At 34.1% G+C, this 25,796-nt stretch overlaps 1 protein-coding gene across 3 annotated transcripts in view; it reads left to right on the top strand.

Moving 5' to 3' along the window:
* Window positions 1-25,796, top strand: part of LOC150104584 (ubiquitin-like protein 7) — a 107,469-nt gene that overhangs the window by 4,405 nt on the left and 77,268 nt on the right. For 2 of the 3 annotated variants that reach the window (XM_090395213.1, XM_090395212.1), the window contains exons 2-3: window positions 6,359-6,481; window positions 23,066-23,145. In XM_090395213.1, coding sequence (XP_090251339.1) covers window positions 6,427-6,481; window positions 23,066-23,145 — 135 coding nt within the window. In that variant the 5' untranslated portion in view covers window positions 6,359-6,426. Of the gene's footprint in view, window positions 1-1,187; window positions 1,232-6,358; window positions 6,482-23,065; window positions 23,146-25,796 lie in introns of those variants that run through there. The other variant, XM_090395214.1, reaches the window with a different exon arrangement.

Raw genomic sequence — 25,796 nt, 5'->3', positions numbered from 1 at the left:
TTGACTAAAGGTGAGTTAGCTGGTTTCATATGGAGGTAGAGGGTTTTATTCCTGGAAACTCCGGTTTTTCGTTCCTCAGAACAGATGAACTGGCTAGTAGAACACACAATTTACAGACAAGAATACATAGAGGAATAGGGGGTAACCACCTTATCCTTGTATTACGGTTAGGAAATTCAAGGATACTTGGAAGGCTGTGGGCACTTAAGTGCTTGTTAGAGTCACTGATGGATGGATGGATAGAAATGGGAAAAAAAAATAAAATAAAATTCCACATACTTATTGTGATATGCAGATTTCATATACCTGATGTAAGTTTTATGTTTTAACATTGTCACTTAACTCACTTTTATTCTATTAATTGAGCTCTAGAAAATAAACAAGATTATGTTGCATTTCTTTAACAAAAAAAAAAAAGTCAACAGAGCACTCCTTTATCACATATAGTCAACTTGAGTACAAATAGGATTTCACACCAAGACAGTTGACACGACTGAACAAAAGTAGGGTGAGGAATTATGGGGATGGAATGGCAAATAACATATTGAATCCTCTTTCATCTTGTATCAGCATACTATTCGAGTTACAGACATGTTCAGACTTGTCTGTGTTGTTGACGACGTCAACAATTCTTATAGGTTTAGACATGAGAATTTTAGTTTTATATAAGATTCTCTGTATCTCAGTCCGTATAGACGAAGCCCTTTGGTCAGAAATACCTGGGTTCGATTCCCGCCAGTGACATGAGGAACCTTTATCTGGTCTCATATGGCGGTGGAGGGTTTTCTCCTGGAAACTCAGGTTTCTCATTCCTCAGAACTCAAACCAGCCCCATGAACACACACTTCTACAGACATAAAATACCCCACCCATCAGGCTCTGCGATAAGTCTGTTAGGATTGCGCACGTAAAGTTGCATAATGTAAAAGGCTGATCCTAAATAGATGGGATAAGGCATGAGAGGAAGAAGAAGAAGAATTTTAGTTTTATATAATTCCCATTCCTCTTATACTCTTTTCTTGGTCAAATAAATTACCATATTTAATTTCAAAGCAGGAGATATATAACTTCCAATGACTATACTCTGTTATCACTTTAGTTATAAAAATCTTATTTTCTCTTGAAAATGAAGTTAATTGTAAAAAAAAAAAAAAAAAACTTTCAGATTTCTAGTGCACACAGGATGAAGTACAAAATGGAGAAAGAGCACACTGTCAGAACATCACCTAAAGTAAGTACCCATCTTGAAAAAAATTAATTCATCCGAAAATGCAAATAAGGAATCAAAAATACATGCCTTGAGTATTAAAAATATCAGAAATTGAATATAAAGCTGTGATTAATTTTAAAACCTTCCAAAATTGTAAAAATTCTGTTGACCTTGCCAAATAAAAATAACTAATAGGATGCCAAGAAAAATCTTAAAAAAAAAAGAAAAAAAGTTTCCTTCTAAAGGATAGGATAACCAAATAACTCACTTTTATCATATAAAATTATGCAGCTTTAATTTAATTTTTAATTTGAAGATTTTACGTGGAATGATTCTTGTGCTCTTGATCTCCATTTCAATTCACTGCCATTTCTTAATTCTGAACAAAAGGATAGTTTTTGTTGAAATTGGAACAGACCTTGCCTCTAATAGCAGTCTCTCCTATTAAGAAAAGAAAAAAGAGAGTGTTATCCTGTCTGGTAGGAAGAAGTGAGTCAAGAAAGTGAAATTTCATCATGTAGTGAGTTATCACTGTGTACATCCCTTCCTGAGGCATAAAATTCATGTCCTTGGTGGGAAAAATAACACACATGCATTGTTAAAACTATCTAAACTTGCATAAATATTATTTATATATTCATTCAACATCAGTTGAATGAACATCAGTTGAACAACATCAGCCCTGCTGAGTATGTTTCTTGCTTAAGGGACTCGTGAATCATATTCAAGGTCTTTTCCCATTTAAGCACTTCTGTTCTTCCATCTGCAGCATACAGGTGATTTTCTTTCTTATTTTACTAAAGTGTGAGTAAACAAAGGTTGGTATGTGAAATATTGTGACAAGGCTACTTTTATATACAATAGTTGACTTCATCAAATTGCCCTTTTTTTGTATCTCATAATTGCAAAGGAATTTGATATAGGATGAAGTTAACTGCTCTGTAATCAAGTGGCCTAGTCATGAAAATAGTTCATGAGTAAACAAAATTTTTTTATTTAGGTTTGGATAAGGATGAAAACAAGAATATAATTTCCTCAAGCACAGTTTACTTAGTAAAGTGAAATGATTATAAACTGTTATTAAAACTACTTTATTTTGTTTTTCTTCTATCTGTTAACAGACATATAGCTGCTGCTATGTTCAGTTATATGATATAATCATTTTGTTTTCAGTTAGAATATGTTAGTGACAAAACTGAACTTATCCTCTGACTGGTTTGCCGATAAGGAAACCAACATTATGTGGAAACCTCTTCTTGGATTTAGTAATTATAGAGCTTGTTAAATAATATTGCTGTGCAAAATTTCAAATGCCAATATCACTTACTAGTGTGTGTGTGGGGGGGGGGAGTTTTAGCACTATGAATGTTTCTGTTGCAAGTTTTGAGGTCACATTATCTGCAGCAATACATATGTTGTGAAGTGAAGGAATGAATTTATATCAGCAAAGAACTCTGAATTAAACAGTGATTGTGACCATTAGCACAAGAACAGTACCTAAACTTAAACTGTTATTCTCAGGATATGTCTTATCTTCAGGATGATAGTCAAGTTTAGTATTGTTGTTATAGTTAGCAGTAGCAGTAATGGCTTGTTATGTTTTTGTTTTTTAATCCCATATGATGTCATATGGTACTAAAAAAAAATCAGTTAAATATAAAGTTATGTCTTCTGTTATCTTTTGAATTTTCTAAAATTTAAGAAAAATAAAGGTTTGATATCTGTATCTGTCTTATGGAATGTGTATTTTATTATTTCTAAATTTTCAAAATTCACATTTTAAATGACTGACATGAAGTATAAGTAATGAACTCTGTACTCAGCAGCTGTACATAGAGATATCTTTGTTGCAAATAAGAAATGATAGAAATAAATTAAAGATGCCAAGAAATTATATTCTTGGTTTAATCCTTTATCCAACTGTGAGGAAACAAAGTTTGCATATGAAGTTTCTTCACGACTGGACTAAAAAACTATAATGGGATACTGAGGCAAGTGATGAATTCACATCACTTGCCTCAGTATCCCATAAGCACACATATCCTTTTGGGCGTGTATAGCATTATGGAAAAGGCCACCAGCCAGACCTTTTTTGACCTTTATAGGTATGTTAAAATGCAGGAATACCTCTCCAAAATCTCAGAGCAATCACTACTAAACTCATCACTCCTGATCAGTTCCTGATATCATCACTCCTGATAATGTTTGTCTATGGATATGCTTGCTTCCTGGGGAGTAGAGAGGCTCTGCTTGATGGTGAGTTTTTGCCTGTCATGGGGTGTAACCACCGCTGAGTTTCCTGTCTTGGAGTGATTCAGGTCAGGAGTAATGAGTTTAGCAATGATCGAGTATCTTCACACTTAAACATACTTCAATAAATGTCGAAATCAGTCTGGGTAGTGGGCCTTCCCATAATGCATAACATTATGTAGTATGCACAGAAAAAGATGTATTGTGTTTTGCAGTATGCGATACTAAGGCAACTGATGTGAAGTCATTAGCCTCTATACATACAAGTGGCCCAGTGTGAAGAAATTTCACTTTGTTTAAATTTGGATAAAGGATTTAATTAGGAATATAATTTCTTGACATCTTTAATTTATAATATAACCAAGTGAAAAAACTTTCAACAAAAGATAGAAATGAATTGGATAAAAAGTTTATTTGGTTCTCCACAATTAGATGCTAAATATGATTTAAGATACAATCTATGGTGTGTGTGTGTGTGTGTGTGTGTATGCATGTATATGGATTATAATATAATATAATATATATATATATATATATATATATATATATATATATATATATATATATATATATATATGATGATTCATTGACTCGGTTAAAATACATATTGTGAAATGAGTTGAATGACTTAAACCGAGAGTTAGGTAAAAGGGGGTTTAATAGTAAAACATGACTAGTTTCGGCTTATAACCGCCTTCATCAGGTGACATTATAAAAGAAAAGAAAAAACACTGAAGGTTAAAAAAACTATGAACAACGTAGAGAGTCTCTATACATAATTAGTATGAAAACATTGTAGTTGTATTTAAAGCTGTTCTTTTGTTTGTTGCATTGTTAGGAGAGTGCGTGCTTGCAGCATCACGTGAACGCCAGTATATGATTACAGCTGAATCTGGGAGATTGTAGCTCAAGTTATTATTTAGATGTTCAGGGTTGAGGATGATTTCCCGAGATTCTAAGATTTTTCTCTCCAATTCATCATGGCAATGAAAGATGTTAGTAGATCTGTCCCAGCAGACTGTATGACTTGGGGTTTCATCATTAGGATTAGCCGAGAAAAGGATAGTGCTTGATAAAGCACTGGCTTGTCTCTTGTAAGCAATGTCCCTCGTGTTTCTCCATGCATAATTCAATAGATTTGTCTGTCTGGCCAAAATAAGGAATATCAGAATCGCACCATATTTTGTACACACCAGGATATTTAAGATGATGACATAGTTTTGGGTGGCTTATTAAGGAGTGAATTTTTGGAAGTGGAGTGAATAAAGTTCTGATATTGTATTTTTTTAGAACTTTGGCTAATTTTTGTGAAAATGAACTTATGTAAGGAATAGATATATTGCCTTTAGATGTATTTATTTCTTCTGTATGACGACTAGGAGGATTAAGAAGGAATTTTTCAATAATTCTTTTAGAATATCCATTAAGTACGAAAGTAGTTTTGAGATAGTTGATTTCTTTTTGAAGTTCATTTAGGTTAACAAGAAGAGAGCGAGCTCTATGTCCTAAAGTAGAAATTATTCCAAGTTTTTGGTGAGGGAAGTGATGGGACTGATGATGAAGATATCTGTTGGTATGTGTAGGCTTTCTATACATCAAAATTTTAAGTTTACCAGAAGACTGGGTCAGTTTCACATCTAGGAAAGGTAGGGAACTATCAGTTTCAAGCTCTGCTGTGAACTTTATACTTGGATGCTGACTATTGAGATGTTCTAGGAAATCCATTAGGGAATCATGTCCATGGCTCCAAATGAGGAAGACGTCATGCACATAACGTTTCCAAACTTTAGGTGTTAAAGCAAAGAAAGAGATAGCCTTGGCTTCAAAAACCATGTCATCATCATCATCTTTAATTTCCTGGTGTGTACAAAATTTGGTGTGATTGTGATATTCCTTGTTTTGGCCAGACAGACAAATCTATTGAATTATGCATGGAGGAACACATGAGGGACATTGGTTACAAGAGACAATGAGCTGTGCTTTATCAAGCCATATCCTTTTCTCGGCTAATCCTAATGATGAAACCCCAAGTCATACAGTCCGCTGGGACAGATCTACTAACAGCTTTCGTTGCCATGATGAATTAGAGAGAAAAATCGTAGAATCTCGGGAAATCACCCTCAACCCTTAACATCTAAATAATAACTTGAGCTACAACCTCCCAGATAGTCATTCAGCTGTAATCATGTACTGGCGTTCACGTGATGCTACAAGCACGCACTCTCCTAACAATGCAACAAATGAAAGAACAGCTTTAAATACAACTGCAACGTTTTCATACTGATTATGTATAGAGACTCTCTATGTTGTTCATAGTTTTTTAACTTTCAGTGTTTAGTGTTTTTTCTTTTCTTTTATAATGTCACCTGATGAAGGCTGTTATAAGCTGAAACTAGTTGTGTTTTACTATTAAACCCCCTTTTACCTAACTCTTGGTTTAAGTCATTCAACTCATTTCACAATGTCCCACCCACAGAAAGTTCCAAACCAGTATATGAGTACCATGGGTAGAGTAAGGATTTTTTTTTCTTCTATTTTTATTTAACCTGGAAACCTTGCTTTAGAGACCAAAAGTGGATCTTTTAAAAATTCAAATGACTGCATGGAATTTCAGGCCACTAATAAGTGGGTGGCAGTGGTCTCATATTGAACTGTGAAATTCATTTCCACCTAACATAATCTATGTAGATTAATATATATATTTATATATATATTATTATAATTTTTTTGTGGTTTTTGTCACATTATTTAGAAAAACCTTTGTTACTTTTTCAGCATATTGGAGGATTGAGCTTGAAGAAATGTACCAATTATTTACTAGAAAATATGTTGCTTTTTATATTAATATTAATATTTGGCAAAATAAGTTTTATTTTTTTCCCTTGTTTTTACCCTTAGAATTAGTATGTTTTGGGAAATGCCTTAAAACAGAAAAATCTCTTGAATTTTATGGCATAAAACATGGCATGACTATTCATGTTCTCCAGAAACATTATCCTGAATGTCCTCCGAAACCACCTGGTAAGAAACTATTTTAATACGTTCATTTTACTTATTTATTTAATTTTATTCTCCATTTAAATTAATTTATAATTGTCATTTATTAAAGTAACTTTTAAGCAGAATGTTTCAGGATTTCACTTTATTTTAATAAATATTACATTATAGTCAGGGCTTGAAAAATGTTCTTGTTTAGTCATCTGATGAGCAAAATTTTTAGTTGAGTTAAAAAAAAAAATCAGAAGAGGAGATTCAATTTAATTATAAATTTTATTTATGAATTCTGATTCTGTTTTATGTTTTAAATATTTTTTTTGTGACCTGAAAAGGATGTGATCATAGCTACTGTCTTTGAATATTTTTTAAAAGTATCTTTAGATGATATGTCAGTCAGTGAAGAAGTAATCTTTTTCCATGTTTCATATCAACTTAAAACTTAAAGATCTGGTAAGATGTAAGGACCAGAGGTGATGCTTGTTATCCACCAGATATTTTACGTTTTTTTTACACATCAAAAAAAAAAAAGAACACGACACACACACACACACACACACACACACACACACACACACACACACACACACACACACACACACACACACACACACACAAGAACAAATTTTAAAAGTAAATATTCAACCTTACACAAAGATATATTGTAATAAAATTTAACTCACAGAAAAATTCCTGAGAGCATTCAAATTGAACTATACGAAACAGGAAATCAGGTTGTTGACTTGGTTGGCTGAGTGGATAGCATCTCTGATCTCTTATCTGCTTGCTATACATTAAGATCCCATCTTGTTTTGCTTATTTGGGAAAACATTTAAGTTGTAGATGATTTTCATTGCCAAATGTAGAACTACTGTCTTATATAGCTGAAAGCCTGATGTAGCATGTTTAACTTAAGATCAAAGTTTCTGGATGACTTAATCTTAATCCGAGAAGTGTACTAAATGTACTGCATGTTTACAACTTCTTGTGGGTGGAACTGACTGAAAAAAAGAAATGAAGGGGACATGTCCATTTTTACCAACTGCACAGAAACAACCATAAAACTTAAGTTGATTTGGTGCAAATTTTTCATTTTTTAGACTACAATAATTTTCTAGAGCCTAATATCTATAATCAGTCACTCTCAATATCTGTGGTATCGTTCACATTTAATCAGTGAGTTAATTCTTAATAAACTCATTTTCAAAAAAAAAATGGACATGTCCCCTTACTGCAGTTAGCAATTTGTGCATGTGTGTGTGTACAGGTCTCCAGAAATCTTCTCACCATTTTCAGTCTCATTCTAAATGCATCCAAATTTTTTTTTTTTTTTTCACATAATTTACACTTATTTTTTAAACATCGCAGTCAATGTCAAGTTATTTGATCATGGGTGGATGCTAATAAATTCATTAGACAAGTTTTATTTCCAGAGAGTTGGAAATAAAACTTCTGGAACTGGAATCCTTAATTCAAACATTAGAACATTCTCTTTTGCAATTTTAGTTGGCAGTTTTAACTAAAAGTCATAACATAAGCCAATCATCTTCTATTTCTTCTCTCCTCTTATCTCCTTTATTCAAAACTTTATTTTTCTTTCTATATCAAAGACTTTTTTTTATATTAATTAAAAACTCAAATTACCATCCCCCCCAACACCACCCAGACAGTTGTTCTGTCATCATTGTCGTAACATAACAATTGATAACTTTTGAACTTTTTTCTTTCTGTATGAATGATTTCATAAATATCTGCTTTCAAGTTCCAAAAATCCCCTCACTTCTCTCAGCAATATTATATGGTTCTTTTCACTTCATGCATGCTTCACTATGCAACATACTCCCGGATTTCATTTCAGTCATGAAGGAAGAAAAATGAGCAGCCATTACTTGTTATAGTTATGTATTTAAATTAAATTGCAGTTATCTTTTCCAATAAATAAATTTTAATCAAATCAATGCATTCATTTAGTTCAATATTAACCTTAAATATATATACAGTACACACAACATATGTAACAGGCAATCTATTCTTTAAAAAAAAAAAAATAAAATAAAATAAAATGTACTTTTCTTACAGTATAATTTTATCTACAAAATAAACCGGTATTTTTTTTTATGTGGTTATCACCCACGAAAGGTTTTACTCAACCTATAGTACATTTATACCATGGGTGAGCTAAAGACTTCTTTTCCCCATTTTTGTCAGTTTTTCTTAAATATTTTTTAAATTTATTTTTACATGGTACAGAAGCCCTGCTCTATAAGACCAAACATGGAACTTTTTCAGGCACCTCAGGCCTCCAATAAGCAGGTCAGTGGTCTCACACCAGGTGATGAGATTCATCTTCCACTTAAAGACAATTGCAAACATCCATGCCCAAGACAGGATTTGAACCTGTGACCTATTAGCTGGAGAGTGGTACGCTAACCACTCAGCCAACCAGGCCAGTAATTATAAATACAAAAATTAAAGTTGCAACAATCTAATTAAATATTGCAGCAAATCTATATATCTTATTCTTCAAACACCTTTATCCTTTAAAGTAGGTGTGCAATAACATAGTATCATCCTGAGCTGATTTTCACAGCTTACAACGTGAATTAGCTTAGTGTAATTAAATGCTTGAAAATTGTACATAATGCAGATTCTTTTTAATACTGTTATTTAAAAATACAATTATCTTTCAAAGACTGCGTCATATGATTCAGTGCATTATGAAAAGTGAGTCTGGCTCCACATCCAGTGTGACCAACTTTCTTGTTGTTGTTGTGAATTTTATTATTTGTCTTCCCTTTTAAATTATTATTAATGAAAAATTTATATAAATTCACCCATCATGAACAATAAACGAAAGAAACCATAAATTGAGTTGTGATCAGCTCTGTTGTGGTGTACATTTTAAGCCTGCATTGGAAAGCCTATTTCTGTATAATTACACATAATGTATAGTGAGAATTAAAGAATGTATTACTTTGTTTTGTCAGTTAATGTAAAGTAGACTGATGCCTTGGGCAAGTAAACTTTTATATGTGTATGTGTTAGAGCTAAAGCCTAAAATCTACCCACTTCACAAGTTGGCCTAATGATCGGCCATTATCTGAAAATGAGGAGCATGTTAAGTCTGTTTTTATCATTTTGGACTCTGGCCAGTCAGTTCTATTAATAACCAGAGACTGTTAGCCAAAGTAACAAGGTACTGCTTTTTTTATGATAACCTTATATGGAAATATTTTGGAAAGTGCTTCATTTGCATTTCGCATAGTAAAAATTCTTTTATTTTATATTTTATCAAAATATAAAAGAAAATGATATAATTAATAATTATATTGACAACTTAATTGCAAAATTTCATGAATTTCTTGAACTCTTTTTATATTATTCTTATTATTATTAACATCTGACTTCCATGGAGTCAGAGACTCATTGTTGGAGGTACACACTATTGCACACAATGCTCATCCAACCTTGCTTTAAACTGATTCAATGTGTCTATATTCCAAAACATGCTCAGGCAATGCATTCCACTCACCAATCACTCTATCTCCATGCAAAGAACCTGTCCTAACTCCTCTGCTCACCTTCATTATACAGTTTCCAGCAATGGCTTCTTGTTCTACACTGCTCTTCCATACCATGAAAAATCTCTTCCATGTCAGCCTGATAACAACCCCTGATTAGCTTATAACAACCCCTGACTAGCCTCCTCCTATTCATGAGGCTCTGCAACTTCTCTCAATCTGTCCTCATATTTCACATTCCAAAGACCACTGATCACCTTTGTGAATCTTCTCTGGACCCTTTCCAACATATCCTCATCACCATCAAAACCCAGTGACCAAATCTGTGCACAGTAATCCATATGAGGCCTGATCAAGGCCTTATACAATGGCATCATAACCTCTCTCTATCTCTGCATGTCAGAGTCCTCTGCATCATTGCCATTATCCGATGTGATGTCTTCACAACTTGTGCAATGTGGCCATTGAATTTCAGCTCCTTGTCCACCATCACTCATAGATCTCTCATCTCCTCTACTTCCTTTAAAGTTTCCCCACCAAGTATATACTTTGCATCCCATTGTTGCTTACCAAATCTCAAAACTTTGCACTTTGCAACATTGAACTGCTAGTTCCACTTACCTGCCCATTCATGCAATCTATTCAAGTCATCTTGTAAGGCCATAACATCCACTTGATTCTGCACTGCTCTTGTTTAGAGATTGTTTTTTATTTTTATTCATCTCTATAAAGAAGATTTTTATTCTGCATTAATTACACAAGTGTTCAATTCCAATTGGTGCAATGATTTTCAACTATTTCTTTTAGAATCTAAAAAATTGACTTGAGACCAAATTAAAAAATATATATATACATTTAATGAAACTAAAACAATATGTACATTTAAATAAAATTACATAAATAATTACAAAATTAACTGGATCCAAGGCCTAAATTAAATCTACACTTGAGAGATTTTCTTATCTAAAATTATTAAAATCATTCATTCTCTGATTCATTCTATTATTGGAATTGTTTGACATATACTTAATCATGTCTACCAGATGCAACACCTTGTTTTCACAATAACAAAATGTTCAAAAGAGTCAGTTTCTTTGTTAGGCCCTTTCTGAAAATATAAAATTTTCTTCTTCCTTTTCATGGGATCTTTTTATATCACTTTTATATATGCAGTATCTTCTTTTATTTACAAAATACTTGTTGACAGTCTCAACTCCTCCAGTTTAAAGACTCAGTTTCTATGATTCCTTTTCGGAATCTTCTATTAATATTCTCCTAACTGTTATATAAAACTTAAAAACTTCCTAAGAACAAAATTTCTCCGGTCTCCGTTTTTAAACTTCCATTAGCTCTGTTTTCCTCGTTACCCTGATATACCAAATGTCGGCTGTCAGTCACCCATCAAACTCCTCGATGAGCATGTGCACTCCATGTAAATAGCAAAAGTTGTGTATAATGTCCTGACATGTTGTCTTTGTTAGCATGAACAGAATGTCTAAACAAACCACCACAAATATTCAATTTTTCAGTTTTTAAACTTCCATTAGCTCTGTTTTCCTCGTTACCCTGATATACCAAATGTCGGCTGTCAGTCACCCATCAAACTCCTCGATGAGCATGTGCACTCCATGTAAATAGCAAAAGTTGTGTATAATGTCCTGACATGTTGTCTTTGTTAGCATGAACAGAATGTCTAAACAAACCACCACAAATATTCAACACTTCACAGTTTTAAATTACAATAAAAAAATTGAAAGCAACACAACTATCACAATAATAATATCAATAATGGGCACATCGCAATTGCCAATATATATGTGTTATGAAACTGAAACTAATGATATACTAACATAAACAAATTGTAAAAATATTCATAATTATAAATTATGATTATTTTTACACTCTCCCCAGTTTTGCATCATATGCAAAACTGGGGAGAGCAATGGGATACTGCATCCCCATATACAACTTTCTGATACCTATCCAACAGCCAGTCACTGATCTAACTCAGAAGTTTATTGTCCAATCCCATCAGTTTCAATTTGTTTAAGAGCTTGTTATGTGGCAGTCTATCAAAAGCCTTTTCAAAATCCAAGTACACACTGTACGTGCATATCTCCTGTCCAAGGTATTTGTCACCTTGTTATAGTACATAAGTTAATGAAACATGATCTCTACCTTAACAAACCCTTGCTGATAACCACAGAGAATACTGCTATTATCAACCCATTTCTGTATCCTACCTCTCACCAATCTCTCCAGTACTTTCACCACAACTCCAGATATAAGACTGGCCTACAATTTGAAACTACAGCCTTATCACCCTACATCTTTATTCAGTGGAATAATTTTACCATCCTTCCACTCCCTTGTAACCTGTGCCGTTGCAAGACTTTTATTAAAGAGGCATGTCAATGCTACTGCCAATCCCCTGCAACATTCCCTTAATATGCATGGTGATATGTGATCAAATCCTATTGCCTTATTGACATCCAGTTTATTCATCATCATCATCATCATCAAATTTCTGACATATACCCTCAAGGGGTGTACAGGATATGATAGTACTACATGAAAAATTTACATCATTACTAACTTCCTATCTACAATTTTCCTCCAAATCAGTCTGTTACTTGTCAAGACATTATCAGATCTTATATTTCTATTATCTAAGGCAGCGCTTCCCAAACTGTGGGCCGTAGGTTTTGTTGAGGGGGGCCGTGAAATAATGAAACAAATTTAAAATGTTTTAAGACTAAGTAGATTTTTTTATTTTTAAAGAAACTTATTTAACTTTTATTATTTCTTTTTTGTTATTTTTTATATTTTAATGGAAAAATTCACACATTGGTGTTGGTTCACAAACTTTGCTTCCTGCGTATTTCGGCGCTTAATGAATATTAGTAAATATTGCTTATTCATATGTTTCATTTCAAAGCAGTGGTTAATTGTATTTACTTCGAATGCTCTCCAGAGAAGCTACAAATCTGTCCCTTTCATCACGCGTTCGTAATCAGGGACTGTTGATATTGACTTTATATACATATCAAAACTCGTTTTATATTATCACTGTCATCCGAGCTAGTTTTCTGTTACCAATAAAAGTTTCGCATATACTTCACACATGAAAAAAGCTTAAACAAGTTCATGTAGGGAGATAGTAACTCGCTTGCAGTGGTAAACAACACTCCCTCCCTAACAGCCACTATACTGCAGAGGCAATAAAAACAAGTACTTTTATTATGCCAGTGAATAAGGTATGAGGAGTCTGTGTAATATATTTCTCAACAAATAGTGCAATTAGAGACAACTGGGATAAAAACACACTAATTAATGAATCACATGTCCCTCATACAGAAACTATGCTGTATAGACTGAAACAAAACCATATGTTGCATGGGCAAACACAGTATCTAACTAAAAACTATTGTTATTAATTAGATGTGTGTGAGTTCGATTTCCCAAGGCAGCAATAAAATTCAACCGAACATGTTAAAATTCGTAAAAGTGTTAAAACTAAGTAATATATATATATATATATATATATATAATGAATGTTATGGCAGTTTCACATATGGAATTCGGTTGAAGAGAGTTAGCATTTCAATTGAATTGTCAGCTATGCTTTTATCTTTTGGTTGCGCAATCTTTTGTTAATACCGCACCAATCATATGCATGTTTTAATAACCTGCCTTTGCTGTCTGTTTCGCGTTAGGCTTAATTACCGTAAAGGGAGAAAAGTCACAAAAGAGAAAAATGTTCCTGGTCCGGGGATTCCCTTATTCAGGTAATATTAACTAATTTCATGTTTTCAGTCTGTGGTGTGCCAGTATTGGTAAGTGGTGATGTCATTTGATCTATTCTACGTTAAAAAATTTAACCCTGAGATGGATAAGTGGCTGATAAAAAAAATAAAAAAAAATCCCGCAAACAATCAGAAGCAGAAACAGACTCAAAAAAAAAAAAAAAAAGGACAGTATTTCATATTTTACCAGAACAGCCTGCATCGTCTTCAGAACCAAACGGTAAGAGGCAAAAAATGTAATATATGCATTTGATTTTTGCAATATTCACTGTGTATGTTTTGTATTGAATATAAATACAATAAATATTATAATATATCTCTCTATTACGATTTTTTTTCGAGGGGGGGGGCCGTGAAATATTTTAATTTTTGCATAGGCGGCCCTGTCATCCAGAAGTTTGGGAAGCACTGGTCTAAGGCACTTTGTACCGTATCAATCCACCCATATCTTGGTCTTCCTCTGGGTCGTTTTCCTGCCAACCTGGCAGAGAACACTTGCTTTGTTAATCTTTCCTCGCCCATTCCATTCAAGTGACCATACCACCTGAGATTAGCTCTGCTAACGCATTCCTGGATGCTGACAATGTCAAGTTCTTTCCTAATATCCTCGTTTTTAATATGATATTGTTTATGCCATCTGTTCACACCCTAATCTTTCTCAGGACTCTCATATCTGTGGTCTCTAGTCTTTGGTCAAGTGTTTTACTTCTGACCCAGCTCTCAGATCAATAAGTTAAAACTGGTTTGAACACAGTCTTGTATACAGCTAATTGAGTGTTCCGACTAATTTCTCTCTTATTCCATATGAATTTATTCAATTGACTTCCTACCATACCAGCTTTGTTGATTCTGTTGTCTATTTCCATATTTAATTTACCATCTTCATTAAAAATTGTGCCTAAGTAGCTGAAATGTTTTACTTGTTCCACAGGTTCCCCATTCAAAACACAGTTGACATTTTCAACGATTATACCTATTTTCATTGTCTTTGTCTTTTTATTGCTGACCTTCATACCATATCTATTACAACAGTCATTCAATTTAGTCAGGGAATCTTGCAAACTTGTAGCGGATTTATTTAGAAGTATAACATCGTTTGCATAAAGCAACGAGCTGACATTAACATCTCCAATTCTGATATCATGTTTAATACCACTTTCCTTCATAATGTGATCCACATAGATAATGAATAATATTGGGGATAATGTACATCCTTGTCTCACACCAGATTTAACATTAAGCCATCTTCCTGTACTTCCTTCAATTCTAATTGCTGACTTGCAACTCAAATAAAGACTTAAGTATTGCTTGATATAATGCCGCATTGACACCATATAACTGTAGCGTATTGAATAGCTTCTCTCTTGGCACCTTGTCGTATGCCTTTTCCAGATCGACAAAACTTAAATACAGATCTTTGTTATATTCCCATACTTTCTCAATTAATTGTCGAAAAGTGAAGATCTGATCATGACAGCCTCTATTTGGCCTGAATCCAGCTTGTTCTTCACCAAGCTTTTCTTCCACAATTCTTCTCAACCGTTTCTCAAGTATACTGGCATAAATCTTGCCTGGAACACTCAGTAGGAAAATACCTCTGTAATATTCACATACAGTTTTATTTTTATTTTTAGAGGCACCTGTGGCATAGTATAATTATTAAAAAACAACACATAACTTTGACTTGTATTCTATTCCTATCTGTTTGTAACACTGAAGATTTACTATTATTTTTAGTACGAAATATCTACCTTATTTATTAATTAAAGTTATTACTGTGGACTTATGTGTTGTTTTTTAATAATTCAGTTTTATTTCCCTTTTTATATATGGGTACTATTAGAGCTCTACTCCAATCATCAGCAATTCGTCCCTATGTCCGGGCCTTCTGAACTACGCAGTGCAGCCACTGTAAGACTTATACCACCACACTTCAGCATTTCTGGACGAATATCATCTACTCCTGCTGCCTTTCCACATTTCAAGCCTTTGATGGCTTTTTCTACTCAAGTATGGATATGTATTCCTGACTGTATGGCTGTTGAGTGTTTTTTACCACTGTGCTATCACTGCTTGTTTCATTTAGCAATTTTTCGAAGTAATTACTCCATACTTCAAGGATATCTTTTTCTCCCGTTTTTCATGTCACCTTTATCATCTTGAACTCCTTTTACAGCATTCTTTCCTCCATTTCTAAGCTTCTTCAATAACCTCCAGAATATCTTATCCCCTTCTTGATGTTTATTTTCTATGTTCTTGCCAAAGTCCTCACATGACTTTTGTTTAGCTAGTTTTACTCAGTGTTTAGCTTTCTTACATTTGTCTCTGTATTCTCTAAGAGCACAAGCTGACTTATTTGCCAGGAACTTTTGATATGCTTTCTTCTTTTCCTTCACTGCCTCTTTAACTTCCTGTGTCCTCCATGGAGTTCTGTGCAGACAACCTCACCACATGCCTCTCTGGCTCGATCAATCAGGGTTTTCTTCAAGGTTTGACACTGAATCTCCAAGGTTTGGTTCTTGTTCTCAAACTCTTTCATTTTTTCTTCAATAATCTTTGTGTATTTTAGTCTACAGTTCACATCTGAGAGCTGCTCAACTTTTATTTGCTTTAAAACTTTCTTATATCCAGTTTATTTCCTCAAATACCTCTTGCTCACTCACCATTAAGTCTCTCCTATGTCCTCTACACTTAAGTTTCTCACGATTCAACCCTGATCAGGATGAAACACCTCTATAAGTTGATCACTGAATGCCTCAACAATGTCTTCTTCTGCAGCAGTTATCATTCTACCACTTTCATCCATTCATGTCATCTTACCATGATCATTCTTTCTTCTACTTGCCACATATCTAAAAAATTGCCAAATGAGGCAAAGAAGGTTTTTCTTTGCCTCATTTGGCAATTTCTGCTCATACTCTACTTTTGTTTTCCTTACTAACTGTATCACTCTTCTGTATTGGTCTTTGTACTCTTCATGTAACTGATTATTACCATTATTCATCTTGTACTTCCTCCAAATTACTTTTTCCAGATTTCATGCTTAAGCTCCACATTCATACATTTTACACCTAACTTATTCAGCCTTTGGAATACATTCACACATTGATGCTGTTATCTATTTCTTTATCAGTTCCCATGCAGCATTTATTTCCTTACTGCTTTACTCCTCATTCCATGTTATAGCTCCAAGCTATCTCCTTAGCTTGTCATAATCACAAGCCTTATAATTCCACATACATCCTTTCCTCACAAAAGTCTGCATATGACTAGCCACAACACAGGTGATGACTTCATGATCACGTTCATCAATTGGAGGAAAGTGTGAAACCCCTCTCATAATTACATCTTCTGATGAAATGATCAGATCTAGAACTCTCAATCCTCGCATGCCCTCGTTTACATGCTGCCTGAGATAATTATCTCTCTAGAAAAATTGAGAATCTCATTTTCCTTATTCCCAATGCTATCTCTTCATTCCAATCACATCTACCAGATTTTATACTGCCATAATTAAAATCACCCTTCCTTTGTTCACTAATCCAAGTTGTTTATACATTTCTTCATCACCACCCTCCACATTCCCAAGCCTATATCAACATCCAACTAAATATGAAATATGAAACTAAATAAAGCGTGCAAGTTTTGACATGTCATGCCTTAGTCAAGCATCATTGGGAAGTTATACTTTTTTTGATGAGATGACTGCACAGTTTTATGTTTGATCGATACTAATAAAAGTGGCATAAATGGTATGGAGGATTATTTATTTTATATCCAAACACAAGGTGCAGTAGTAAGTAAGTGGCACAACATTATTTACAACAAATTGGGATACATTACAAATGAGAACAGCTTAAATTTGGTAGGTGAATTATACAGGGAATAATTATTAAATATGAAAAAAAGGAAACTATACATAACTTATATACAATAAATATGGTCAGATGTTCCTCCAGTATCTCGCATAATCAACTGCTCTTTCTGTGCAGGATATAAGGTCCTCTTTTGTGCAAAGTGATAGAAGAAAGGGACAAGAAAGAAGGTGTTCCATGGACTGGGTTGTCCCACACTCACAATTATCTGGGCCAGTGAGGTAACCCCATTTAATGAGGTTTTGTTTGCAGCTTCCTGTCGTTTGAGGTCTGTTGAGTGGTGCCCACTTGGACTGGAATACTTTTCCAAATATTCCAGTCCAAGTGGGCACCACGTGGAAGATGTTTGGCTGTTGGAATACCAGTATTATTTTCAGGATATAGTGCAAGCCATTGTTGAAGTCTTGTCTCTGGGAGGTTTTTAGGTGGTTCAACAGTTGCCAAGAAGCTCAGTCTTTGGGGCACTGCGTCTGGCCGAATAGTGGGTGGCATTCATCATTCGTTTGCTTCTTTCATCAGCTGAGAATGCAGGTCTTTGAATTAAAGGGGAGTGCAATACCAGCCAAAGTATACAGGTCTTTTAGTGGTATTGATTTCAGGCATCCTGTAATTAAGCGGCAGCTTTCATTCAATGCTGGGTCAAGTTTTTCAGCATGGGAGGATCTGGACCATACTGAGCAGACACATTAAGCAGAAGAATAGCATAGGGCCAAGACAGAAGATCTCAGTGTGCTAGGGTCTGCACCCCATTTGGAGGAGATAAGCTTTCTTAGTATATTGTTTCTTGCATTCACTTTTGCCTTTGTTTTTTCTATGTGTGTTTTATATGAAAGGATGCGATCGAGAGTCACACCGAGGTAGATTGGGTTCCAGGAGTGTTCTATATTAGAGCCTTCCCAAGAAATCTATAGCTTCCTGTTGGCTTCCTTATTGTTAAGGTGGAAAAGGCCAGTCTGGGTGTTTCAAGGGGTTTGGTTTTAGTTGATTGCTGCTATAATATGTGGTTAGACTATTTAAGGCAAGTGATAGAGTAGTTTCAATGGACTTGAAATTTTTTTGATTGAGTAGCTAGTCATCAGCATAGATAAAATTTCTAGTTCCTGGAAAGATGTGGAGATCATTGATATAGATTGTAGGCATAGGTTTCTGTGGTTTAGCAGTTCATAAGAAAGATTCCGGTAATTGGACCACATGTTTAAGATAAAAAACAAATCCGACAAGTTTTCATAAGTCATTTGACTTATATCTTCAGGGGTCAAAGGTAACTAAAAGTTTAAACAGAAGAAATTACTCTATATAGTTCATTCTATGCAGTTATGGCCGTCTAACTGTTTATTAAATTAAATATCTGAATGCAGATTTGGTGCAATGCTGGATGCTGTCACGTTCTGTTGTTCACGTCGACATTGTCCGAGGTCTGACTTGGGTATATTTTTTATCAATGCTGACCAAACTTGGTGTAGAATTAGGCCCTGGTTTTTGTTGCATTGCGTTGGAATTCTAAACATGTTTGCAGCTTCTTTAAATTTCCTTATGTAACAATTTTTTTCAATGCAAGACATGTTTGTTTTTTGCCAGAGTACATTATGGGCGGTGGAAGTTGTATGGTATGCTAGGCCTGATTTGTGTTCTATTCTTTTTTGCACGTCTTTTTGTTGTTCCTTCATATGAATTTCCCCTAATCTTCTTGTCTGGCCTACGTATTAGAGTGAATTTTATAAATACCTGGTTTTTTTAAAGGATGATGTGGAGGTTTTGGGGGATGTAGAAATCTTGAAATTTTTTCCAGTGGTAGAAAAGCAACTTTGTTATGTTTGTTTAGTAATTTGGCCATTTTGTCAGTAACATTCTTGATGTATGGAAGCGTGATTGCATTCTTGAAATCTTGCTTTTGTGAGATGCTTGTAGGTGTGTTGAGGATTTTTTTGATTGTCTTAGGTTCATAACCATTTTTTTTTGTGGATCTGTGTTAAATATTGTAATTCTTCATTTCTCTTTTTTTTTTGTGCTAGAAATACTATAAACTCTGTCCCTCAAGGTTTTAATTAAACCTATTTTTTGCGAGGGGTGGTGGTGTGAGGTCACATTAAGAAATCTTCCTGTGTTGGTGGGTTTTCTATAGATGGAGAAGGACAATTTATTATCTTTTTCATTGACTTCTATTAGGATATCAAGAAACAGAAGTTTTTTATGTTGTTTTTGTTCCAAATTTTATGTTGTTGTGTATATTATTCAGGTAATCTTTGAAAGCAGTTAGTTCCTCTGTTGTTCCTGGCCATATGATGAAAATGTCTTCTACGTAGTGTAGCCAAATTTTCGGTTTTTAATGATAATTGTTTAAAGCATTATTTTCAAAATGTTCCATATATAGGTTCGCTAAAGCCAGGGAGAGAGGGAAACCCATAGCCAGTCCTTTTTGTTCCCAAAATTTGTCTTGATACATGAAAAAAGTATTTTTTATTGAGAAGGTAAGGATATATGCATAGGACCTTCAGTCATCTTAGCAAGTTTGGATGTAATCAACCTGTTTACAAATTTTCCTAGAAATGAAACAGTCAATCTCCTTGAAGACCTTTTTTCTCCGGACATCGTAGAACTTTATAAGCATTGCATAAAAAATACTTTTTTTTACGTATCAAGATAAATTTTTATTGTTATTTATCTTAATAAACATGTGGTCCAATTACCGGAATCTTTCTTATTGATGTAGATGTTGAAAAGTAATGGTGATAACACACTTCCCTTGGGGAGGCCATTATTTTTGGAGGTGCCAGGGGCTCTCCCCCCCCCCCAGGTCCACGTAAAAGCGTCTGTTTTCCAAGAGTGATTGGATCAGGAGGACAAGGCGATAGTCTAATTATTCTGTATATTTTATTTCTGAGTGAGATGGTTTATGGTAGCATATGCTGCATTTAGGTCTACAAAGACTGCTCCTGTAGCTAGTTTTTGCTCATAACCATTTTCTATATGTTTGAGTGAGGTTGAGAATTTGTGATGTGCAGGATTTGCCTGGTCTAAAACCAGCCTGCTCAGTAATAAGATGGGGTTCGATTAGGAGTTGTAGCCTATTCAAAATTAATTGTCCATAGAGTTTAAAGAGGTTGCTGAGTAGTGATATAGGTCTGTAATTTTTTGCTTCTGTTAGAGTTTTCTCTAGTTTCGAAAAGATGATTTATGGGTGCCTCTTAGGAAATTTTTCATTTAGCAGCAGTTGGTGAGCAATTTGATTAGCTGTTACCTGCGGATGCTCATATGTCTTAGTGAAATCCTTCTTAATTCTTTTGATAAAGTTCCATGCCTTTCTGCTACCATGGGTCATATCAAGGGCTTCTATTTCTTTTTTCCATGAGGAACACCTTTCCTCTGCCGTCTTGGAGCATAATTTTTCTCCTGCTTGGATAGTCTCTTGTGAGAAGGGGTTGGTGTTGTAAGTAATCAGCATACTGGGCTTGTATGTCACTGGAAAGGCCTGGAATGTAGTTTGTGTGGCATCCTCGGGGGATGTGTTTGGTGGAGATTTTACTCAGTATTTTTATGAATTCAGGATACTCTTGAGGGTTTGGAGGGACTTGTTCAATGAAGCAGTCGAGATCTTCCATGAAACCCTTCCAATTAGCTTTTTGGAAATTACATCATCATCTGTAAGGGACTGTGTTAGGCATAATGGCTGGGTTGAATTGATCATTATAGGTCTATGTTGAGTATGTGGAATGGGATTTAAAACCTTTTTAACACAAATATTGGCTATTTTTGAGTAACAGATATGAGGTCAGGGTTATAGCCTTGCTTCCATTTGCCACTGTTGAAAAATTGAGGGAGTTTTGGATTATGTATCAGATTTAGAGAAAGGTTTTTCAGCCAATTTTTCAACAAGTTCTCCATCTTCATTGGACTTTGTATAACCCCAGTTAATACTATGTTAAAGTCACCTAATACAACATTAGTCATGTATTCATTTTTATTGAGGAGAATGTCAAGGAAGGAAAAAGCTTCTTCTGGTGGTTTATAGACTGAGGTGATTGAGATATTTTTAAATGTGATTGTAATAATCTCAATGTTTCTGTTGTTCGTTGAGTCAATGGACAATAGGATCAAGTTTTCTTTTGTAAATATTGCACTCCCATATTTATTGTGGGGTATTTCTTTGATGAGTTTCATGCCATAGATGTAAGGTCTTGCAGCACCTTCTCTGTGTTTCTTGCAGGCAGAGCACATCACAGTCATTATCTCTGCAAATATTTGCAATGATCTTGCTTGACACTGGAGAAACCTTCAATATTAAATGATATTATTTTTAGGCCTGGCCCCAGGTTGGATCCTTTAGGACAGGAATTTGGGAGCATTTTAGTTCGATCACTTGCATTTGGTTGATAGCAGCATTAGCTTCACCTAATAGGTACTAACAGGGTGCAGGAGGATGAGGTATGGAGGATGAAACATCACAATGTGATGGCAAAATTCTGCATCCAGATCAGCATGAAAACGCATCAGAATCATGTGACATATTAGGAAACAAAAACTTTGTTTCTCATTGTAATTATTGATAGCATTAATAATAATTACTGATATCAATAACTAATAATAAAATATAATTTGGACATTAAAAGGGCTGTCAAGACTTTGTGATAGGGAAAAAAAAGATTTTCAAAGACATGTGTCAAACTAACATTCTCCTTGAGAAAGTTGAGTATGGTTTGTGGTCATATTCAGAATTGAGAGTGTGGCCTACTGATTTGGGCTTAATATCTCTGCTCTAATTAGAAGGTTGATATTGTCATATAATGAAAGTTTATTTTTCACTTAGTTAGAATATAATAAATTTAGTTTAATCCTTTATCCAAGTGTGAGCAAACAAAGTTTGCGCCTGAAGTATCTTCAGGACTGGGGTAAGTTGGTACAACAACAGGGGGAGGTGGGTTAAGGTGGTACAACAACTAATCAAGTGAAAAATAAACTTTCAACATCTTCCTCTAAATCCAGAGTAATTTATTAAAAAGGTGGCACACCAATTGGCAACTCCTATAGGTAGAGATGACCTTGCTAATGCTTCTGACTGGTATCTCCATTTGGGCCTGGCTCCCACTGAAGAGACCTCAATAAAGGTCGGTAGTGGTGGTGATATCTGGGTAGTGGCCCTTCCCTTAATGCATAACATTAGACATATCCGCAAGGAGATGTGTTTTGCATTATGGGAGATACTGAGACAGGAATGTTGGTAGCTTGCTCCACCTTTGCAAGGAGTTGTCCTGTTGTTGTACCACCTTACCCCAGTCCTGAAGATACTTTCAGGTGCAAACTTTGTTTGCTCACACTTGGATAAAGGATTAAACTAAATTTATTATTGTCATATAATATAATTCCATTCTTTTCTTTAATGTCTTAAAACCATACTAATTGCTTTATTTACAGATGGACTGAATCAAGCAGAAATTCAACAGCTTGTGATTGCATTACGTACTGCTTTACTGAATCCAGCATTTCGAAACATGGTATGGTGATTCTGTTTTTCTCAGTTTAGTTCATATTAATTACAGATGTATTCTACCACATAAGAAATTGATGTTTTACCTTATTTATTCATATATATATAGTAATCCTTCGATTAATGCACCTAATGCGTTCTTTAAAACAGACGCATTAATCAAAAACGCACTAATCGAATATAATAACCTATGTGGAAAATGTATAATTCATTCCTCAGATTTCTTTTTTGACCCTTAATTTTTTTTTTATAAAAGGGTTAGGGTATATCTCAGGGCCTAGTTAAAGGAAAACCATGAAGCTGAAAGACAATAAAAGATATTCAGAATATAAATTTATTATTCTGCTTCTTAACAAAGAATTGAGCTAACGTAGTTTGGTGGGCATTCTGTTTCTTTTTTTTTCATACAACTGACGGTATGGCCCTATTGCCTCTTCTGCAAATTTTACTGCTTCTCTCTTCATGTCAGTCTCTAAGCATTGTTGCTTAAAAACTTTGATTATACGAAAACTATTTTCAAATTGTTTCTGTGAAACCTCTTTGGGTTGTGAGTGATTAAATTTTCTTCATATTCTTCAGGATCTTCCCGCTGTGCATCTGAATTTAGCAGGTCGGAATCACTCAACTTCTCAGAATGAGATTTAATTAACTTAGATTCATTTGAAAAGCCTCTAAAATCATTGGCACAATGTGGAAAAAAGTGCTTCCAAACGACTCACATATTGCTAGCAGTAATTTCATTCGACTTTGCAACTTTATAAGCAGGCTGAGATATCTCTGATTCGGCTAGAAAAGTCTTGGAAGGCATTCGCTTCCAAAAAAAGGCTGGTTTCATCGACATTAAATATTTGTTGATCACAATAGTCCCCTTCTTACACAATTTTCTTCAAAATATCTGGATATCTCCTTATCTGCACTTGCAACTTCGCCTGTGATTAGAACATTATGTAGGCTATTTCTCTTTTTGAAACGCTCAGAATCAATCGCCCAGCACTAACATGGAATTCTTCTTCTTTTCCATTGCTGATAGCCCTTTCTTTATAAAGAGCGTTTCAAAAAGAGAAATAGCCTACATAATGTTCTATAATGATTGAATTAGAGAGACTTCTTTTTACATGGATCGAAGATTGTAACCAAAAATGGAACAATGCTTTTGATTTAATAAGGCCAGTGTTTAGTGGGATCCATTTTTGGTTACAATCTTCAATCCATGTAAAAAGAAGTCTCTCTAATTCAATCATTATAATACTTTGATTTCGAGTGCATGCATAATGAACTTGAAGCAGCTGCCTTACCTTTCTCTTTGTATTCAGCAGTTGATTCACCCATTTTTGTGTTCTTGTCCTATCTTTGCTCTGGACTCGCCTTGTTCATTTTTCTTTATTATTTCAAGTTTTTCTTCCAATCAGATTACTTTCCGAATCATTTTCACACACTTCTGTTTTTTGCTCACTAATTCTTCTACTCATGATTGAAGGTTAGGAAAATAATTTAAAATAAAAAAGTGAGGAAAACAATTGCACGAGATATGATCAATAAAATGCTCTGTAATTTGCAGCAGATGACATAAATTTTGGCGGTAAATTTGGAACATAGTGTGCATGGAAATAGTGTAGTATGCCATTAAACGTAATTTTGTAAAATGTTTCAAATCGATAACTAAATTATTTCATCCTGGTGAGTGATTTTTTAAAATAGTTAGCCATAAAAAATGTATAGATTGAAAATTTTTAAAATCTGTAACATTTATTTTTAAGATGCATGTAGGCACACTAATCGAATTTTAGAGGCGCACTAATCGGGAGCTCATTAATCAAGGGATTGCTGTGTGTGTGTGTATATATATATATATATATATATATATATATATATATATATATATATATATATATATATAATCCTGTGTGTATGTGTGTGTGTGTGACACATACAGGATTTAATTATTTAGTGACTTGGCAAAAATTTGTTTCACCAGACTGGGCTGTCTCAAAATATTGTGACACTTTTGACAGAAATATAAAATAGCACTCTAATTTTAAACATAAAAACATACGTACAATGAAATGATGACTTATGGGATATTTACAGTTAGTTAATATGTATATAATACTAACTATGCAACATCTGAGTTTGTAAAGTTCAGATATTAACATATCTGAGTTTATAATAAAAATTTCTGGAATATACTGAATTCTGGCCTTTATCATAATTCATACTTATTGAAAGAAATATAGTGAAACATAAGCTGCATTAATACAAAGCAATGATTTTTGCAACAGCTCATTTATCCACTTAAAATTTTCTTGTACACCTTAGAAAAGATTCTGAATACAAATAGCTAAAAAATAGATTCCAAATGTTCAACAGCAATGATTTCAAGTTATAAAAATATATCGAAGGTTTTTTGGCCCAACATTGTATAAAACATACTCTTGACTGCAATTCATTCATTCTTGTATTCAACTGGCCAGGATTTGTATGTTAATACAGTACTGAACTTAACAAAGTATTTATCAAGTATACATTTCTATGGCTTTTCAAATTTTGGAAATGCATCATAAATAAATGATAAATGCATGCTGATAAAAATTAAGTGTTTTTACATTTCCATTTTTATGCTAGAAACAGATAATGTTCAACAGGTATATGATGTCATAT

This window comes from Typopeltis vanoorti, chromosome 7 (assembly GCF_054136105.1).
Source record: "Typopeltis vanoorti isolate ZY-2024b chromosome 7, IOZ_Tvanoo_1.0, whole genome shotgun sequence".
NCBI classification, from domain to species: domain Eukaryota; kingdom Metazoa; phylum Arthropoda; class Arachnida; order Uropygi; family Thelyphonidae; genus Typopeltis; species Typopeltis vanoorti.
The sequence above is the reverse complement of the archived record's forward strand: the minus strand, read 5'-3'. Positions and strand labels throughout refer to the sequence as shown.